The sequence below is a fragment of the Panthera pardus genome, unplaced genomic scaffold, assembly GCF_024362965.1.
Source record: "Panthera pardus isolate Hobbes unplaced genomic scaffold, ASM2436296v1 HiC_scaffold_15, whole genome shotgun sequence".
NCBI classification, from domain to species: Eukaryota; Metazoa; Chordata; class Mammalia; order Carnivora; family Felidae; genus Panthera; species Panthera pardus.
Genome location: NW_026526710.1, coordinates 41556933 through 41572707, shown reverse-complemented (window position 1 = coordinate 41572707; position 15775 = coordinate 41556933). Strand labels below are relative to the sequence as shown.

Below are 15775 nucleotides of genomic sequence, written 5' to 3'. Positions count from 1 at the left end.
ATAAACCACAATTTCTTTATCCATTCATCAGTTGATGGACATTTAGGCTCTTTCCATAATTTGGCTATTGTTGAAAGTGCTGCTATAAACATTGGGGTACAAGTGCCCCTAGGCATCAGCACTCCTGTATCCCTTGGGTAAATTCTTAGCAGTGCTATTGCTGGGTCATAGAGTAGATCTATTTTTAATTTTCTGAGGAACCTCCACACTGCTTTCCAGAGTGGCTGCACCAGTTTGCATTCCCACCAACAGTGCAAGAGGATTCCTGTTTCTCCACATCCTGGCCAGCATCTATAGTCTCCTGATTTGTTCATTTTAGCCACTGTGACTGGCATGAGGTGATACTATTGAATGTTAAACATGTGTCTCCTATATTTGAACTTAATGCAAGGCACAACTGCATATAAAAATCATAGGCATATCTAAGTATTTATGTACTTAAAGGATTTTCATATTTTAGTGTTTGAAATTAACCAAGGTTTAAAAGATCTAAAGAATACGGAAATGACTAAGGAACTCTGAGAAGTTACCAAAGAAACACTAATAAAACCTTATAGGGGAGATGAAATTAACAATGAAATCAAAATAAAATTTTATTACAAAGAAGGAAGAGGAAAGGTGGAGGAGGAGGAGGAAGAAGAATTAATAATAACAAAAAAATAAATAAATAAAACATCACCAGACTAAGAAAATGTGACTCATCAGCAAGGTATAACTTACACTAATGGCACATAAAGAAATCACTCTTAGCACTACACACACGTTAAAGACGTCAAATAAATACAGAAGTATATTTTATTAATAATTATTGACATCTATTAGTTCTGAGAATGTTAAACAGCTACATCAAGTTTAATCATAGAGTCCTTTTGCCATCTCATAGCCTTTCTCTTACATATTTTCTCACAGATGTTTTAGCTGATGTGGAAGTTGGAAGAAGAGGGCAGGAAGGACAAAAGGAAAGCCATCTTTCAACCAGTTGGTGATCTTGTCTCTCACTTACTCTCTTATCCTATGATTGCCAGGCCCTCTGAGGAACTCTGAGAACCGCAGTTACCTGCTCTTCCCTCCCCACACTTTCTTCTTTTCTGGAATCAGTAGCATAGAGCCTGGAAGTACACGTGCCTTCTACCTTTCCATCTGGGCACACCCTGGCTCCCTGCTCCTGACAACTCAAACCCCAACATGCCTTCCCACTTCCAGCGAAGAGGACAATATATCTCCCTCTTCTATTGTATACTTTAGGAAAAAATGACTTTACAACTTGACAATTTCTCATCACTATAAAATAAAAGGGAAATTCACTTAACACTATAGCAAACACTGAACATAGAAAACAAGAACTCTTGACTTTCGCAATCAGTGTTATATAAAGATCTAAAAGACAAGGAAGAGGCAATGAGTAAGAAAAGTACAGTGCATTTGTGGCTGTGAGTTTACAAAAAAGATTGTTGTCTATTTCTGGTTATTTTCCCTTGACTTCCAGTTTCTGATTTTTCTTTTAAGTTTGCAAGTGTTACAATATTATGGACTTTTCTCATTTTGCCTTGCCTAGTGGAAAGGGAAAAATGAATGTCAGATCAAATTCATGTATGTGAGCTTAAGACTAAAATTTTTGTAAATGATAAAATCATCTTTAAGAGGACATTGACCGATTTTGTGTTAGTATGGGTTGCTTTTTCACATGAAATATTCTCAAGAAAGCCTTCTGGAAATGCTTGTGACATAATGGATACAGAAAAGGATTGACAAGGGAATTGAACCATTGAAGCCAAAAGGTGATTTCATACCAAATTGTTTGAGGACGCTGTTCTGGTGAAAGAAATGAACGAATGATCGTGAACAGAGAATATGGAGCCCAGCAAAAGGCAAAAACACCTAAGAGAATGGCCAGTGACTTGGCTAATTTCCTGGCTCTGAGCAGTTCAATGTGTTCCCTTTGGTGAAGACACAGGGAATCACAATGGGAGAGGGAAGCCATTTTGGAAGCAATTATATTGCTATTCGTCTGGGCTCTTAGAGAAAACAAGAGACTGCTCTTTCTACCGTGTCTCTTCGAAGGAACAGATGTTGCTGTTTCCTTCAGTTCAGGAAGAGATGTTCTTGAAAACAGTCCACCCCTGAATGAGCGTCCACAGTTATTGGGAGGGGTAGGAGAAGTGAGTCCAGGCTGGCTTTGCCACCGACTGAGATTACCACGCTTCCACAGCCTCCAGTAAATGTATATGTTGAAATAGGCCACTGACAAGACTGGAACCACAAATTCCAAGAATGAAGTGATGGCGAGGATGTACCATTTGGAAATGAACCCAGGTTCACAGTCCTTTTTCTCCGAGACTCTGACACTGGAATTATTCCAAGACTCTGAAACTAGAATTATTGGCCCATGCACTAAGAAGGCCAGAACCCAGACAGCCACCATCAGAGCTACGATCTTCAAGATCCCAATGTGTTGAGTTCTGTAAGATATCTAAAAGAGAGCAAATAAGTTATTTCCATTATAATGAACATATGTTGGTTGCATAAGGCATATCATAGACCCTCTCAGGAGTTTCAGGGATATGCAAGAGGCAGGGAAGTTACCTGGCCCTGAGTAACTGGGTAAGTAATCTAAAAGGTCAACCACCCTCTATGAGAGATAAACACATGAACCAAGAGTTTTTTGAGGGGACCTGGAACAGACAACCTCCCTAAGCTTCTTTTAGATCAGTAAGGTTCCTTCTAGCTCATATATTCCATATTTCTCTGATTTCCTCACTCAAGGGAAAGGAAATTATTTCCCCATGAAACTGGAACATGCCTCCCTTTCCAACTATGGTTCATATACTATTTTCTCTGAGTTTCTAAGTCTCGTGCTACAGTGTTTACTCATTTTTATTAAAAAGGTGCAACAATGCCCAGCACTGTCTTTCTTTGATGGATTGTGCAGGCTGGGAAGGGCTCACCAATTGGCTGGAGGTAAGAAGAAGCTGGCTTCAAAAAAAAAAAAAAGGTTATTTTTATAAACTGCAGGGAAGTTGGGTTTTTTTTCCTACATTACTAGTATTTCTTAGGCTAAGCTAAAATGCATATGGTGCTGACCACAAGTTCCCATATAAAATACGCTTCTTTGCCTTCTGCTTCTCATGCCACTAATTAATATATCTCTTGCACTAAATCTAATGATTATGAAGATGGTAACAATACCCAGATGGTCATAAAACTGCATTTAGTTTTTTAATTGCTCTGTTCAGCCTTTGTAATGATGTGTTGCAATATGCTAGGTAGTGATCTCTATTCTATTATGCATAAGGTCAAATGCGATAATGGACATCCAAGGGAATTGAGAAGATGATGCCCATCTCTTCATCTCTGGGTAGCATTTTTGACAGGTAGCTCAAGCATTGCTTGAATTCAGGCCCAAGCCAGTTGGCATGGCCTTCCTGACACCAATCAATGGCCCAGTCCTCACCCACGACAGGATCTGTTCATTATTCAGAATATTGCCTCTTATGCCTTCCCCACCCCAATAAGATATCCAAACGTTCCATCAATCAGATTTCTTTTATGAGGCAGAGCAGCCTACAGAACACACTGGTGGTAACAATGAGACGGGATTGCAGAGCCCTTCTGAGTGCCTGTTGCAGGTTGAGCTGTGTCCTCAAAAGAGATACCCTGAAGTCCCAACACCCACTGTCCGCGTGCACGACCTCATTTGCAATGAGGGGCTTTGCAGATATAATCAAGTTAAGATAAGGTCATACTCGATTAGGGTGAACCTCCCTGTAAGAGGCACACAGACACACAGGGAGAATACCACGGGACAATGGAGGCAGAGCCTGGAGTGATGCATCTACAAGTTGAGGAAGGCCAGGAAAGCCAAGGATGGCCAGTAATACTAGAAGCTAAGAGAAAGGCATGGAACCGGCTGCCCTAGAAGCCTCAGAGAGCATTGTCCGCCTACACTTGGATTTTGGACTTCAAGTCTCCAAATATTAAATTTATTCCAGAGAACAGTTCTGTTGTTTTAAGCCACCCAATGTGTTCTACTTTATTACAGCAGTCCTAGGAAACCAGCAACAATATTTTCATGGTCTTGATTTTCCTGTCAAGCTTCCTTCATCTTCAGTGTACTCTCCACTTACCATCTTAACTCTGCATACATGTTAATTCCCACTCCTTCCAATGACACTGTTCTACTTTCCCTCACCCACCCTTACTTCAGCCATACAGAAATCTGCTCTCCAGAAAATGCGTCTGAGCACTGTAATCATGCACTGCCATCTGCATTGAGCCTTCCTTGTCCAAGTTATTATCAGATTTCCACCTTTCAGGCTCAGCTCATGACTCTGCCCTATCACACTACTTCGTACTACAGCAAGAGCTCAGCTTCCCCACAACTACTTCCCGCAAGTTTCAGTGGTCTTTGAGGGCTTCCTGGCTTACACAGCTGTATTTGAAGTATTAGCCAACAGAGGTGCAAGAGCTGCCTGAGTGCCCCTCGCGAACATCCATGCACTGGTGTTACACAGTTGACTCTGTGCTAGGTGCTAAGGACCTGGGATCCAGCTGGCCCAGCCCTCACCACAGGGACAGCTTATGTGGCCAGAGGAATTCCTCAGGGCAAGACTAGAAAACAAACCTACTCATTTTCTCTCTGTGGCCATCACTCCTTCTGTCTCTGTGACTTCTTTTTTTCTTTTTTTTTTTAAGTTTATTTATTTATTTTGAGAGAGAGAGAGAGGGCACAAATGGGGAAGGGACAGAAAGAGAGGGGGAGAGAGAATCCCAAGCAGGCTCCATACTGTCAGCGCAGAACCCAATGTGGGGATCGAACTCATGAACCACAACATCATGACCCAAGCTGAAGTTGGACACTTACCCGACTAAGCCACCCAGGCACCCCTGTCTCTGCAACTTCTACACACTTCTCCTAACTGCACCTGGGGTAGACCTAAGAGCTTAGACATCCAGTGAAAGGATGTCCTGATGAATGTTAAGTGGGAACACCCAGGAAAGGCTACAAAAGAAATATTAACACAGAAAACAAGGAAATGTTTAGTACAAATGGGAAAGATTGTGAATTAGAACACTCTTTTTTGAACATGTTGTCTGACTTAAAATAAATACATTTTAGGGGTGCTTAGGTGGCTCAGTTGGTCAAGCCTCCGACTTCAGCTCAGGTCACGATCTTGTGGTTCGTGAGTTTGAGCCCTGCATTGGGCTCTGTGCTGACAGCCCAGAGCCTGGAGCCTGCTTTGGATTCTCTGCCTCTGTCTCTCTCTCAAAAATAAATAAATGTTTAAAAAAATTTAACAACAAAAAAAAGAAATACATTTTACATCATAACTAAGTCCATAGACAGAGGTATTCATAAAATAACACATTTATTATGTACAAAGTACTCTGATATTTTATACTCTAATTTTTAAAAATTGTTTTAGTATGTTCTTCTATGCACTTTTTCATTTAAAAAAAAGTGGGGGTGCCTGGGTGGCTCAGTCGATTAAACATCTGACTCTTGATTTTGGCTCAGGTCATGATCTCAAGGTTCGTGGGTTCAAGGCCCATGTTGGGCTCTGCACTGACAGTGCAGATCCCGCTTGGAATTCTCTGTCTCCCTCTCTCTATGCCCCTCCCCTGCTCATGTTCTCTCTCTCTCTCTCAAAAATATTTAAACATTTTTTTGAAAAGTGGTCACGACCCACTGAACTGACTTCATGACTCAATAACGGGTCATAACCTGCAATTTGAAAAACATGAGCTTATAGGCATCTAAATTGTTCGCCCAAGCTGATCTGCACTCTCTCCATAGTTTGTCTAGTACAAACTGCAGTGGACCCTGGGTCAATGAAGTACCCAAGGCCAAGTGTCTGGATGTCCCAACACATTAATTCTCCCCTTCTTCCTGGCAATATGGTAGCTTAGTTAGAGACCACGTTTCCCAGCTTTTCTTGCAGTGCGATGTTACTGCAAGATGTTACTAGCAGATGCATGTTAGTAAATGTCACCAGTAAAATGTGAGTGGAAATGATTGTATGATTCTGAACCACGTGGTTAAGACAAAATCCCTTGCCCTGGATTTCTGCTCTTTTCCCATCCTTTCTAGAACCTGGAGTGACAACAACCTGAATTTGACCATGCAGAGGAGAATAATGACCTAGGGCAGGGGTCAGCAAACCACTGTCCATGAAACAAATGTGGCCCACCACCTGCTTGGATAAATAAAGTTTTACTGGAACACAATGAATGAATCATTCTTTTTTTTTTTTTTTTTTAACATAGTATGTATGGCTGTTTTTGTACCATAATGGCAGACTTGAGCAGTTGCAACAGAGACCATAGGTCTCTTTCTAGCTAAAGTTTGCTGACCCCTCCCCTAGAGGGTGCACAGCCACCCTGTTAGCCTAGGTCCCTGGATGAGTTTCTGGAACAGAGGCTCCCACCTTTCCTGGACTGTTCTGCGACAGAAAAATCAATTTCTATCTTGTTTGGGCCTCATCTTTGTTCCCACAGCTTACCCTTGCCTTATGCAATGTACCTTCCCAACCCTGTCTACTGCAAGCTGCGCAGACCTCCCAAGTCAGAACTATCACTGTCCCCTCAACACCTCCAACACCATGCTTAGTCCACTGTACTGAACCCATTTGTTCCTGGATCTGTCTCCACATTAGACTATTATGCTCCTCGAAAGTGGAGACTCTGCGGGCGCCTGGTTGGCAGTTAAGCGTCTGACTCTTGGTTTTGGCTCAGGCATGGCTTCATGGGTTCAAGCCCTGCATCTGGCTCTGCACTGGCAGCACGGAGCCTGCTTGGGATTCTCTTCCTCTCCCTCTCTCTCTGCCCATCCCCAACTTATGGTGTCTCTTTCTCTCTCAAAATAAGTAAACTTAAAAAAAAAAAAAAAAAAGTAGAGACTCTGCTAATTCATTTCCCAGCACTCAGCAAAATCCCTTGCACAGAGTAGCATCCCTCAAAGATTTGGGTCCTGGGACTCAAGAATGAAGGAAGTTTCCCATCTAGGTTTCCTAGACATCAGAGTACTGCCCCTTATTTCTCTACCCCTTTCACCCTCTGTCTTTACTTGCATCTGCCCTTGTTTGCTCCCTTGTTCTATTGCTGATCAATTTAGCTGGCTTATGAACTGCCACTAACTTTTTAATGAGGCTATTCCAAATCCTGGGTCAATCCAGCCTTTCTTGGCATGGGTCCTACCCTGGCACTAGGAGTTGATCTTTCAGGTTGGGCTCACCATCTAAGCTATAGCCTCCCTGTACACTGTCTTTTTTCCTTTGGCCATTCAAAATTGATTTTCTCATGACATTCAAAAGTGTGGGTGTCTTTCTACTTTCCTACTAGATCCCACCTGAGGAAAATATTCAGGTCTTAGTTTGTGTAAGGAATGAAACTGATAGGGATGCCTGGGTGGCTCAGTTGGTTGAATGTTAGACTTTGATCCAGGTCATGATCTCACAGTTCATGGGTTCAAGCCCCACATAGGGCTTTGGGCTGACAATGTGGAGCCTGCTTCAGATTCTCTGTCACCTTCTCTTTTTGCTCTTCCCCCACTTGCGTGCATGTGCATGCGCGCACTCACTCTCTTTCTCTCTCTCTCTCAAAAATAAATAAACGTTAAAAAAAAAAAAGGAAAAAAAGAAACTGATAAACGTACTGCGACCCCCACATCTATCCAATCTACTATGGACTCGGTACATACCGTTTCTGACAACTCGCCTTAGATTTTCTTTAATGTCTTCCCATTTCAGTGGCACATAGGGGAGTGACTTAGCCAAATCACACACAGAAATTGTTCACTAAGGGCCAATGAAAACTTAGTGCCAGTTAACTGAAGGATAATCAGGCTCCTCTACGGTTTGCCAACTAAACGAAAAAATTACACTTAAAAACTTTTGCTTGTGGACCCAAAATTTATAAGCACATAATGTTTAAAGAAGGCAAATTAATGTTTTGACTTACAGCATTTGAGACTGACTGGTATCGATCGTAGCTGATGAGTACAATGTTATACACAGATGTCGTACACAAAAGATAGTCAACAATGAGCCAAAACACACAGAGTTTACTTTCAGAGCTCCAACCATACAGCGTGTGAGGGATGTACAAAGGAATGGAGATCATACCTGTACAAGGAAAAAAGGTTAAAAAAAAAAAAGCACATATCAATGACTACCCAGAGGCATAGGTACACAACACAATGACATATATGACATGACCAAAAATGGCTTGATGATAATTTAGAAATTCATAGTGTTTCATCAGCAAACTCAGGACTGATTTCCTATGTGTTCTTTAAATACCATTTTTACAATGGTTGTCATAAATATCCTGTGCTTCCTTATTGCTTTCCAAATGAAGCACAGGTCCGGACGGCATTTCCAGCCACATACAGCACAAGCCATCTTCACGTTCGTGATGCAACCCACACAGGATGGGCCAGCCTTCCCCCACAGACAGCCTGTAGTTTCATATCCCCTTTGCCTTTGCCAACAGCATTCTTTCCTCCTAGAATATCCTCCTCTCTTCTACTGAGAAGTCTACCTCCTCATTTTCCATGCAGTTCAAAAAAATGACTTTCTCCTTGTCATCTCTTTTGGAACTTCCTTGGCAGAAGGGACACCTCTGTCCCCTGACTATGTTGGCACTTTGCTCTTCACTCCCTCTCTCAGGTAGAAATACTTGCTACTTGGTATCTCTGTCATCTTTTAACTAGCTTCTCCTGAGGCCTGGGACCATGTTGTAAGTTGATCTTTGTATTTTTCACAGCCCAGTGGCTCACACATTTAACTTGGGTAAATTAATAACAGCCAATATATATTGTGCAGTTACCATATGCCAGACATTGTGCTATGTCTGCTGTATATATCACCTCATTAAACTTTCATAGAAGCTGTGTAAGGTAGAAACTATGCTGAGTTAGACGATAAAGAACCTATAGCTCAAGAGGGAGACATGATTGCCAAGGTCTACTCAGCTGGTAATGGAAGATTGGCTTTGAAACCAGGCAGTGTGATTTCAAGACTCCCTACCGGGACACCCGGCTGGCTCAGCCAGTTAAGCATCCGACTTCAGCTCAAGTTTTACTCTCACAATTCATGAGTTCGAGCCCCACATTGGGCTCACTGCTGTCAGCATGGAGCCTACTTCAAGTGCTCTGTCTCCTTCTCTCTGCTCCTCCCCAACTCGTATGCACGCTCTCTCCCTCTCTCTCTCTCTCTCTCTCTCTCTCTCTCAAAAATAAATAAACATTAAGGGGAAAAAAAAAAAGACTCTTGACTTTAACCACTACACTTCACTGAATGAACAAATATGTGAGTGGTTCAGCTTAGCACAGAAATAGCCTAATTAAGAAAAATGACTACACTGGTTTCCCTTTCCTTAAGCTTTGCTGGGAGTTTTCCGTTGGATTGACATTTCAGACAGGTGACACTACTCACTGAGAATATAATCTATTAAGTGGAAGCTCAGTGAGTATCTTCATATTTCATCAGGCACTTGGCAGGATTTCCCATTTTCATATGAGAACCAAGTAAGCCTATCAGGAAGAACAATAGTGAAGGTAAAAAGAAAGGAGAAGGAAAGGGAAGGAGGAAGGCAACCCTACATTCTCCCAAAACAAGATGACGTGAGGATATGATGCTGTAGTTTCAGCACCAGTGAAAGGGGATGCAGAACTTAGCATTCTGTACCTAAGTTCACATACAAAGATGAGACACGAGGCATCATGGAGATGGAAGAGTTGTGTGGTTGTTTTTTTTTTTTTTAATGTTTATTCACTTTAGAGAGAGAGAGAGGCAGAGTGTGAGTGGGAGAGGGGCAGAAAGAGGGGACACAGAATCTGAAGCAGGCTCCAGGCTCTGAGCTGTCAGCACAGAGCCCGATGCAGGGCTCGAACTCACAAACCACGAGCCAAAGTCGGATGCTTAACCCACTGAACTCACCTAGTAATGGAAGACTGGCTTTGAAACCCAGGAGCCCCAGTCAGTTCTTATATGTAGTTCAAATTGCCTGCTTATTTCATGTTTCAATTATATTTTTAATGATAACTAAGCTTCCCTATGGTGTCTCCCATCTCAAAGATGGGTGTGTGCACGCACGCGTATGCATACACATGCCTGTGGTATAAAATAGGTAAATAAATAAGATAAATCAAAGTATCTGAGATAAATCACTTGAGATAAGTCAAAGTATCTTCAAAACAGAAACATATATTTTGGTCCAGAGTTGTGGCTTCTAATATTCCCAACATGAATATTTTCCACACACACACACACACACACACTCACACACACATTTCCTCCACAGAAATGACAGCAAAGAGTACAACGCCAGTAATTTCTTTGCCTGACAGACACCACTGTCTATTTAAATGTTAAAGGAAGGGGGACTCCTGGGTGGCTCAGTCTGTTAAGTGCCAACTTCTGCTCAGGTCATGATCTCACAGTTCATGGGTTCTGCTGTCAGTGCAGAACCTGCTTGGGGTCCTCTCTGCCCCTCCCCTGCTCTCTCTCTTTCTCTCTCTCTCCCTGTCAAAAATAAATAAACATTACACATTAAAGGAAGGCTGTGAGTTCAATAATCTTGTCCACACATTTTCTGAAATAGATGAAAGAGGAAGGGTGTGTTTGGGTGTGTCCAAGACTTTAGTTGCTGCTTGACATAGCATTTTAAAAGAGGCCGTAGCCTATTCCTTTGGCTTTCGTGAAACCCCGCTGTTCCCTTGTGTTCTACATGATGTTTTAGCACAAACGTCATGCTCAGATCCTCTATCTTGTTGAGTGGGGGAGATGTTTGTGGCTCATTCCACCACTGTGGAATCGGAAATATTTCTAGGATACACGCACTCTGAAGTGTTTCTGTAACTTCCACTCTGGAAGCATACTTCTGGGTCAAATGGACTTGATAAGGAAAACTAAGAGCCAGTTTCTTGAAAGGAGCAAGAAGCCTTTGGCATGACACATTAAGGGCGTGGGGCCTGAGGGAAAGAAAACTGTATTAAGAGAAGATGGTGAAGAAATAAAAACAAGGAGGTGAAGGAACAGGGGGCAGAGAGAAGGGAAAAAGAAGAAGGATGGGAGGAAAGCCCAGGCCACTTGCTCACCCCAGCCTGCCCCGTCTTTCCTGTCTCACTTCCTGCTACGCCCTCCATCCCAGTTCTTGGGCCTCAGAAACACCGTACACACACACCCTCAGACCCTTGCACTTTCCTCAGCACGAACTGCTCTTCCCTCAGAAGCTCCTTCTATTTGCTCAGAAGTGTCCTGACCAGTGAGTCTTGCCCTTGACATTTCAATGGCAACCTCCATCTCTAGCACCCTTTCTCTCCCTCTTCCCTGCTGCTGTTCTCACTAGCAACGACCACCTTCTAAAATACTACATACTTTTATTGACTTATTTATACTTATTATGTATCCCCCCCACTGTCCCTCCCCCAGTAAAAACAGAAGCACCACGAGGACAGGGAATTTTGTCCCTATTTTCACTGCCATATGCCCAGCACTTCAAAGAGTGCCTGCTTCAAAATAAACCAGTATTGGATGAATAGATGAGAATGGGGAAGCCCAGTTTGTGTGAACATTGACACTAGTCTGGTATTGTCCTTTCTTTCCAAAGCCAGCTAAGACGCTACATCTTCCATGAGAAAATGACAGTCAAAATGGAGGGTGGGTTGGGGAGAGAGCTAAAAGTCCCTGTGAATTCTGTGGGCCAATAGAGAAATGTGTGGATAACAGTGAGTGCTTAGAGGGTGTTATGAACTGAATGTTTGGGTCGCCCCCAAATTCATATGTTGAAGCTCTATCCCCCAGGGTCACTGCATTTGGAGATAGGGTCTACAAGGAGGTAAAGTTAAATGAGGTCATAAGGATGGAGCCCTAATCCAACAGGATTAGTGTTTTTATAAGAAGAAACACCAGAGACTCGGTCAATTGGGTGTCCAACTTTGGCTCAGGTCATGATCTCACAGTTTGTGAGTTCGAGCCCCGCATCAGGCTCATTTCTGTCAGTGTGGAGCCTGTTTCAGATCCTCTGTTTCCCTCTCTCTCTGCCCCTCCCCCACTCTGTTGTGTGCTCTCTCTCTCTCTCTCTCAAAAATAAATAATCATTAAAAGAAGAAGAAGAAGAAACACTGGAGAGCTTGCTTGCTCTCTCTCCATGCACACACAGGGGAAACAACACGTGACAGCACATGGAGAAGGCAAACATCTACAAATCAGGACAAGAGCGTTCACCAAGAACCGAATCAGTCAGCACCTTGGTCTGGTACTTCCCAGCCTCCAGAACCTTAAGATCGTCAATTGCTGTTAAGTCACCCCGACTGGGGTATTGTGTTGTGGCAGCCTGAGCTAACTCACGAGAAAAGAGAAGAGTCCTGAACTGAAGCATGAAGGGACTAAAGATTAACTGTGCCCTCCTGAAAATGTGGTTCAGACTCTGTCAGCCCCAACCACCTTTGTCCTTGCAGATCCTGCCTGGGCCATCTGTCACCTGGTCATGTAGGTCATAAATGCCCACAAGTGCAGATGTGAAGACGGTACCCACAAATGTGATACCAATTTTATAGACGTCTCCCTATATTTATACATATTGATGGTACTTTGTTTCTGGAATAGTGTGCAGATGAGATATATTTCTATCAATGTAGCTGGTACTGGAGTTTTTCCTCAATAAATCTTTGCTTTCCAACACAACAGTCAGCCTGGGAAGTTGTTCAGGTGCTACGAATTTAGATTTTCGACTGGAGGCCATTTTCAAAATCTGTAAGAAAAGGGCATTCAACCAAAAGCCCATAATATCTAGCACATGTGATACTCCAAGCCATTACCACATGGTTCTGGAGCTCAAGGTCTCCTGACCACAAGTCCTAAGAATTGCTGCCTTACAATTATATGAGTTCTGCCCTGGCTCACCACAACTGTCACGAGCCTACAGGCTGAGCCAAAAAGCCCACTTCTGAGCACGGCAAAGGAAAAGAACAGCCTTGACTCAAAACACCAACCTTGTTACAGAAAGTTCTCAGAAACTGTTCTAATTCTTCCATCGTCATGGCAGATGCTGTTAAATAAGTGGACATCTGGATGAAGCTGGCAAGGGGCATGGGAAATGTGAAGGAGGAGAGTGGCAGATTAACAGAGACTCTGGCCTGTGCCCAGTTGCTCTCAGCAAGCTGTGGGGTTGTTTTTGAAACCAAACTTCCCCATTCCAGCTTCTCCCACCTGCTACATCTCTGCTAATGTCTCTGAGGTAAAGCCTCACTCCATCCAGTCACTCAATTGTTTTAAAAATCTAGATCTCCACACTGCCTGTTGAATAGCCTCCAATCCAGACACACTAGCATCCAAGAGCCTTCATTATATAGATCCCAACTACTCCAACTTCATCCCCTACTGATCCCATGTAGCCATTTTCACACCAGCCAGCCTGCAGCTCACACTTAGGAAGACATACACAATGATTTTCTACCAGCATGTCTTTGCTGATTCTTGGAATACTCCTCCCCTCTCCATCTCTGACTATGGAAATTCTACCCGTCCTTTGAAGTTCACTTCAGATGCTACCACTCACAAACCAAATGTGCTCTCTCTCTCCTCTGAGCACCCATAGCACTTGGTAGGTCTCTGTGGTTCTCACAATGCTCTATACTGTTACAGTCACTGGTGAACATCTCTTATCCACTCTCCTACAATGAAACCTTACTAATGAGACTTAGTCTTCTATAGATCTCCTCATTAGCTAATCATACTTGAGTACCTAACAGTCCTTACACATGGATGGGTAATCTACTGACATTCGTGACCTTGGGTGGAATTGACACGTATCTGCAGAGAAATCAAAAGAGAAGAGGACTAACATTTGTTGAGCAACCCTATGTTCCAGGCAATAAAGTAAATATTTTATGAGTTTTGGTTCACTGTAAGATACGCAAAAGCGTTTATGTAGCTATAGACAACCACAAGTTAAGTTATACTAGAAGTTCCTATAAAACAATATCATCAGCTGACTTTTCTACACCTACTTATAAACCTAAACATTGAAGGAAGGTACCTCTAGAAACAAGTAACTCTTAGACTGAAACAATTTTAGAACTATTCTGGACTCATTTTTATTCTATAAAAAGAAAATAAACGATTTTCAAATGAAAATTCTCCTACAAACCCCCCCCCCACACACACACGTATATATATACTACTCCCCTAAAGCCTCCCCAGAACTTTAATCCTTAAACTTTTTGTTTTTAAAATCCCTAATTCTACACAGTCCCTTGAAATAACAAAAGTTTAAAGTTATAGAAATAAATTATAATTGGAAAAGATTATCTGAAATAAAGATATGTCACTTACCAACAAAGAAGTCAGCAATGGCCAAGTTAAGGAAAAAGTAATTACTTCGATGTCTAAGCTTTTGGTCCACCACAAAAGCTAGAATAACCACAGCATTTCCTAGCATTATAGAAAACGCTACTAAGCACATTAAAAATGCTAAAAAAATGTGAGTGCTTGGTAGTAAAGCAATTGTGCTATTAGTAGAAGCTGACATCTCATCAAATAATGAAGAGGCCCTTATCATCTAGCTAGTTAGTAGAGCAAACGAATCCAGCAAGACGATTCTGACAAGTATGTTTTCCAATCGGATACCTAATACATATAGTCTCCTACTCATAACAATATTTCTCAAAATCTAATGCTGATCTCACTGTACTTCCTGATTCTTGATAAAGCAAACTTGTGATAACAGTTTCCCTTTAACTGACACTGAACAAGTTTTTTCCAAAAGACAGTGAAATGTTTTATTGTAAACATTTGAATGTGACTTAACCATCTTCACTTAATAGAGCAATATTATGTAATATATATGAAATACAATTGGTTCATTATATAAGTAAGAAATTGGGCTCCAGTGAAATTCATTTTTTAAACTAATATAGAACTAGTTAAAGATTCCCTTCTGACCATGATGGAAAAACAGGGGCTGAATTCACCATCCTATCTGACATAGCCAAAAAACTGGGCAAAATATATGAAACAATGGTTTTCAAGGCACTGGACATCAGGCAATGAAGAACAATGATCCCTGAGAAAAGGGGTTTATGAGGCGAGCTCAGCCGTTGCCCCAGCTTACTGTCTTTTGAGACTTTCCAAGCACAGAGCAAGGAGTGGACATCCAGAAGGAGCCCCCAGAAGATTCTTTGAGATGGGGAGGTGAAGATGAGAGTTGGGGAGTATCAGATAGGACTCCGTTGCACCGCTGCTCTGTAATATATGCTTTTATTTATTTAGGGAGACAGAGAGAAAGAGGCAGAGAGAATGAGCAGGGGAGGGGCAGAGAGAGAGGGGGACAGAGGATCTGTCCCAGACAGAGGGTTCCACACTGACAGAAGCAAGCCCAATGTAGGACTCAAACTCATGAAGTGCGAGATCATGACCTGAGCTGAAGGTGGACGCTTAACTGACTGAGACACCTAGGCACCCCAATATATGTATTTTAACTGCACATAAGCTGGAAGTCTTGTGTACAAGATGGTGCTTGTGATTTAAAAAAAAATGTATCTGATAAAAATAAAATACACATTACATAGTGAGATTTGACTTAAAATATGGTTGATTTGATTGTTTTTCATTCATGGCATGCAAATTAATGATAATGATCTTTTTAAAAAATCTGAATGATGTTCCCCATCACTCTCCTTAATCTTTATTCTTTTTTGCATTCACTCATTCACTACCAAGAGGCATTAGGACTTTTTTTTTTTTAATTTTTTTTTTTAACGTTTATTTATTTT

At 42.0% G+C, this 15775-nt stretch overlaps 1 protein-coding gene across 1 annotated transcript; it reads right to left on the bottom strand.

The window, feature by feature from the left end:
• Positions 1-772: 772 nt before the first annotated feature.
• HRH4 (histamine receptor H4) lies at positions 773-14631 on the bottom strand. Its single transcript, XM_019465514.2, has 3 exons — positions 14337-14631; positions 7957-8120; positions 773-2470 (listed from the first exon to the last, which is right to left on the bottom strand). Exons 1-3 carry the CDS (start codon positions 14560-14562, stop codon positions 1637-1639), a joined length of 1224 nt encoding a protein of 407 aa, XP_019321059.2. The 5' UTR covers positions 14563-14631; the 3' UTR covers positions 773-1636.
• Between the last annotated feature and the right edge of the window lie 1144 nt (positions 14632-15775).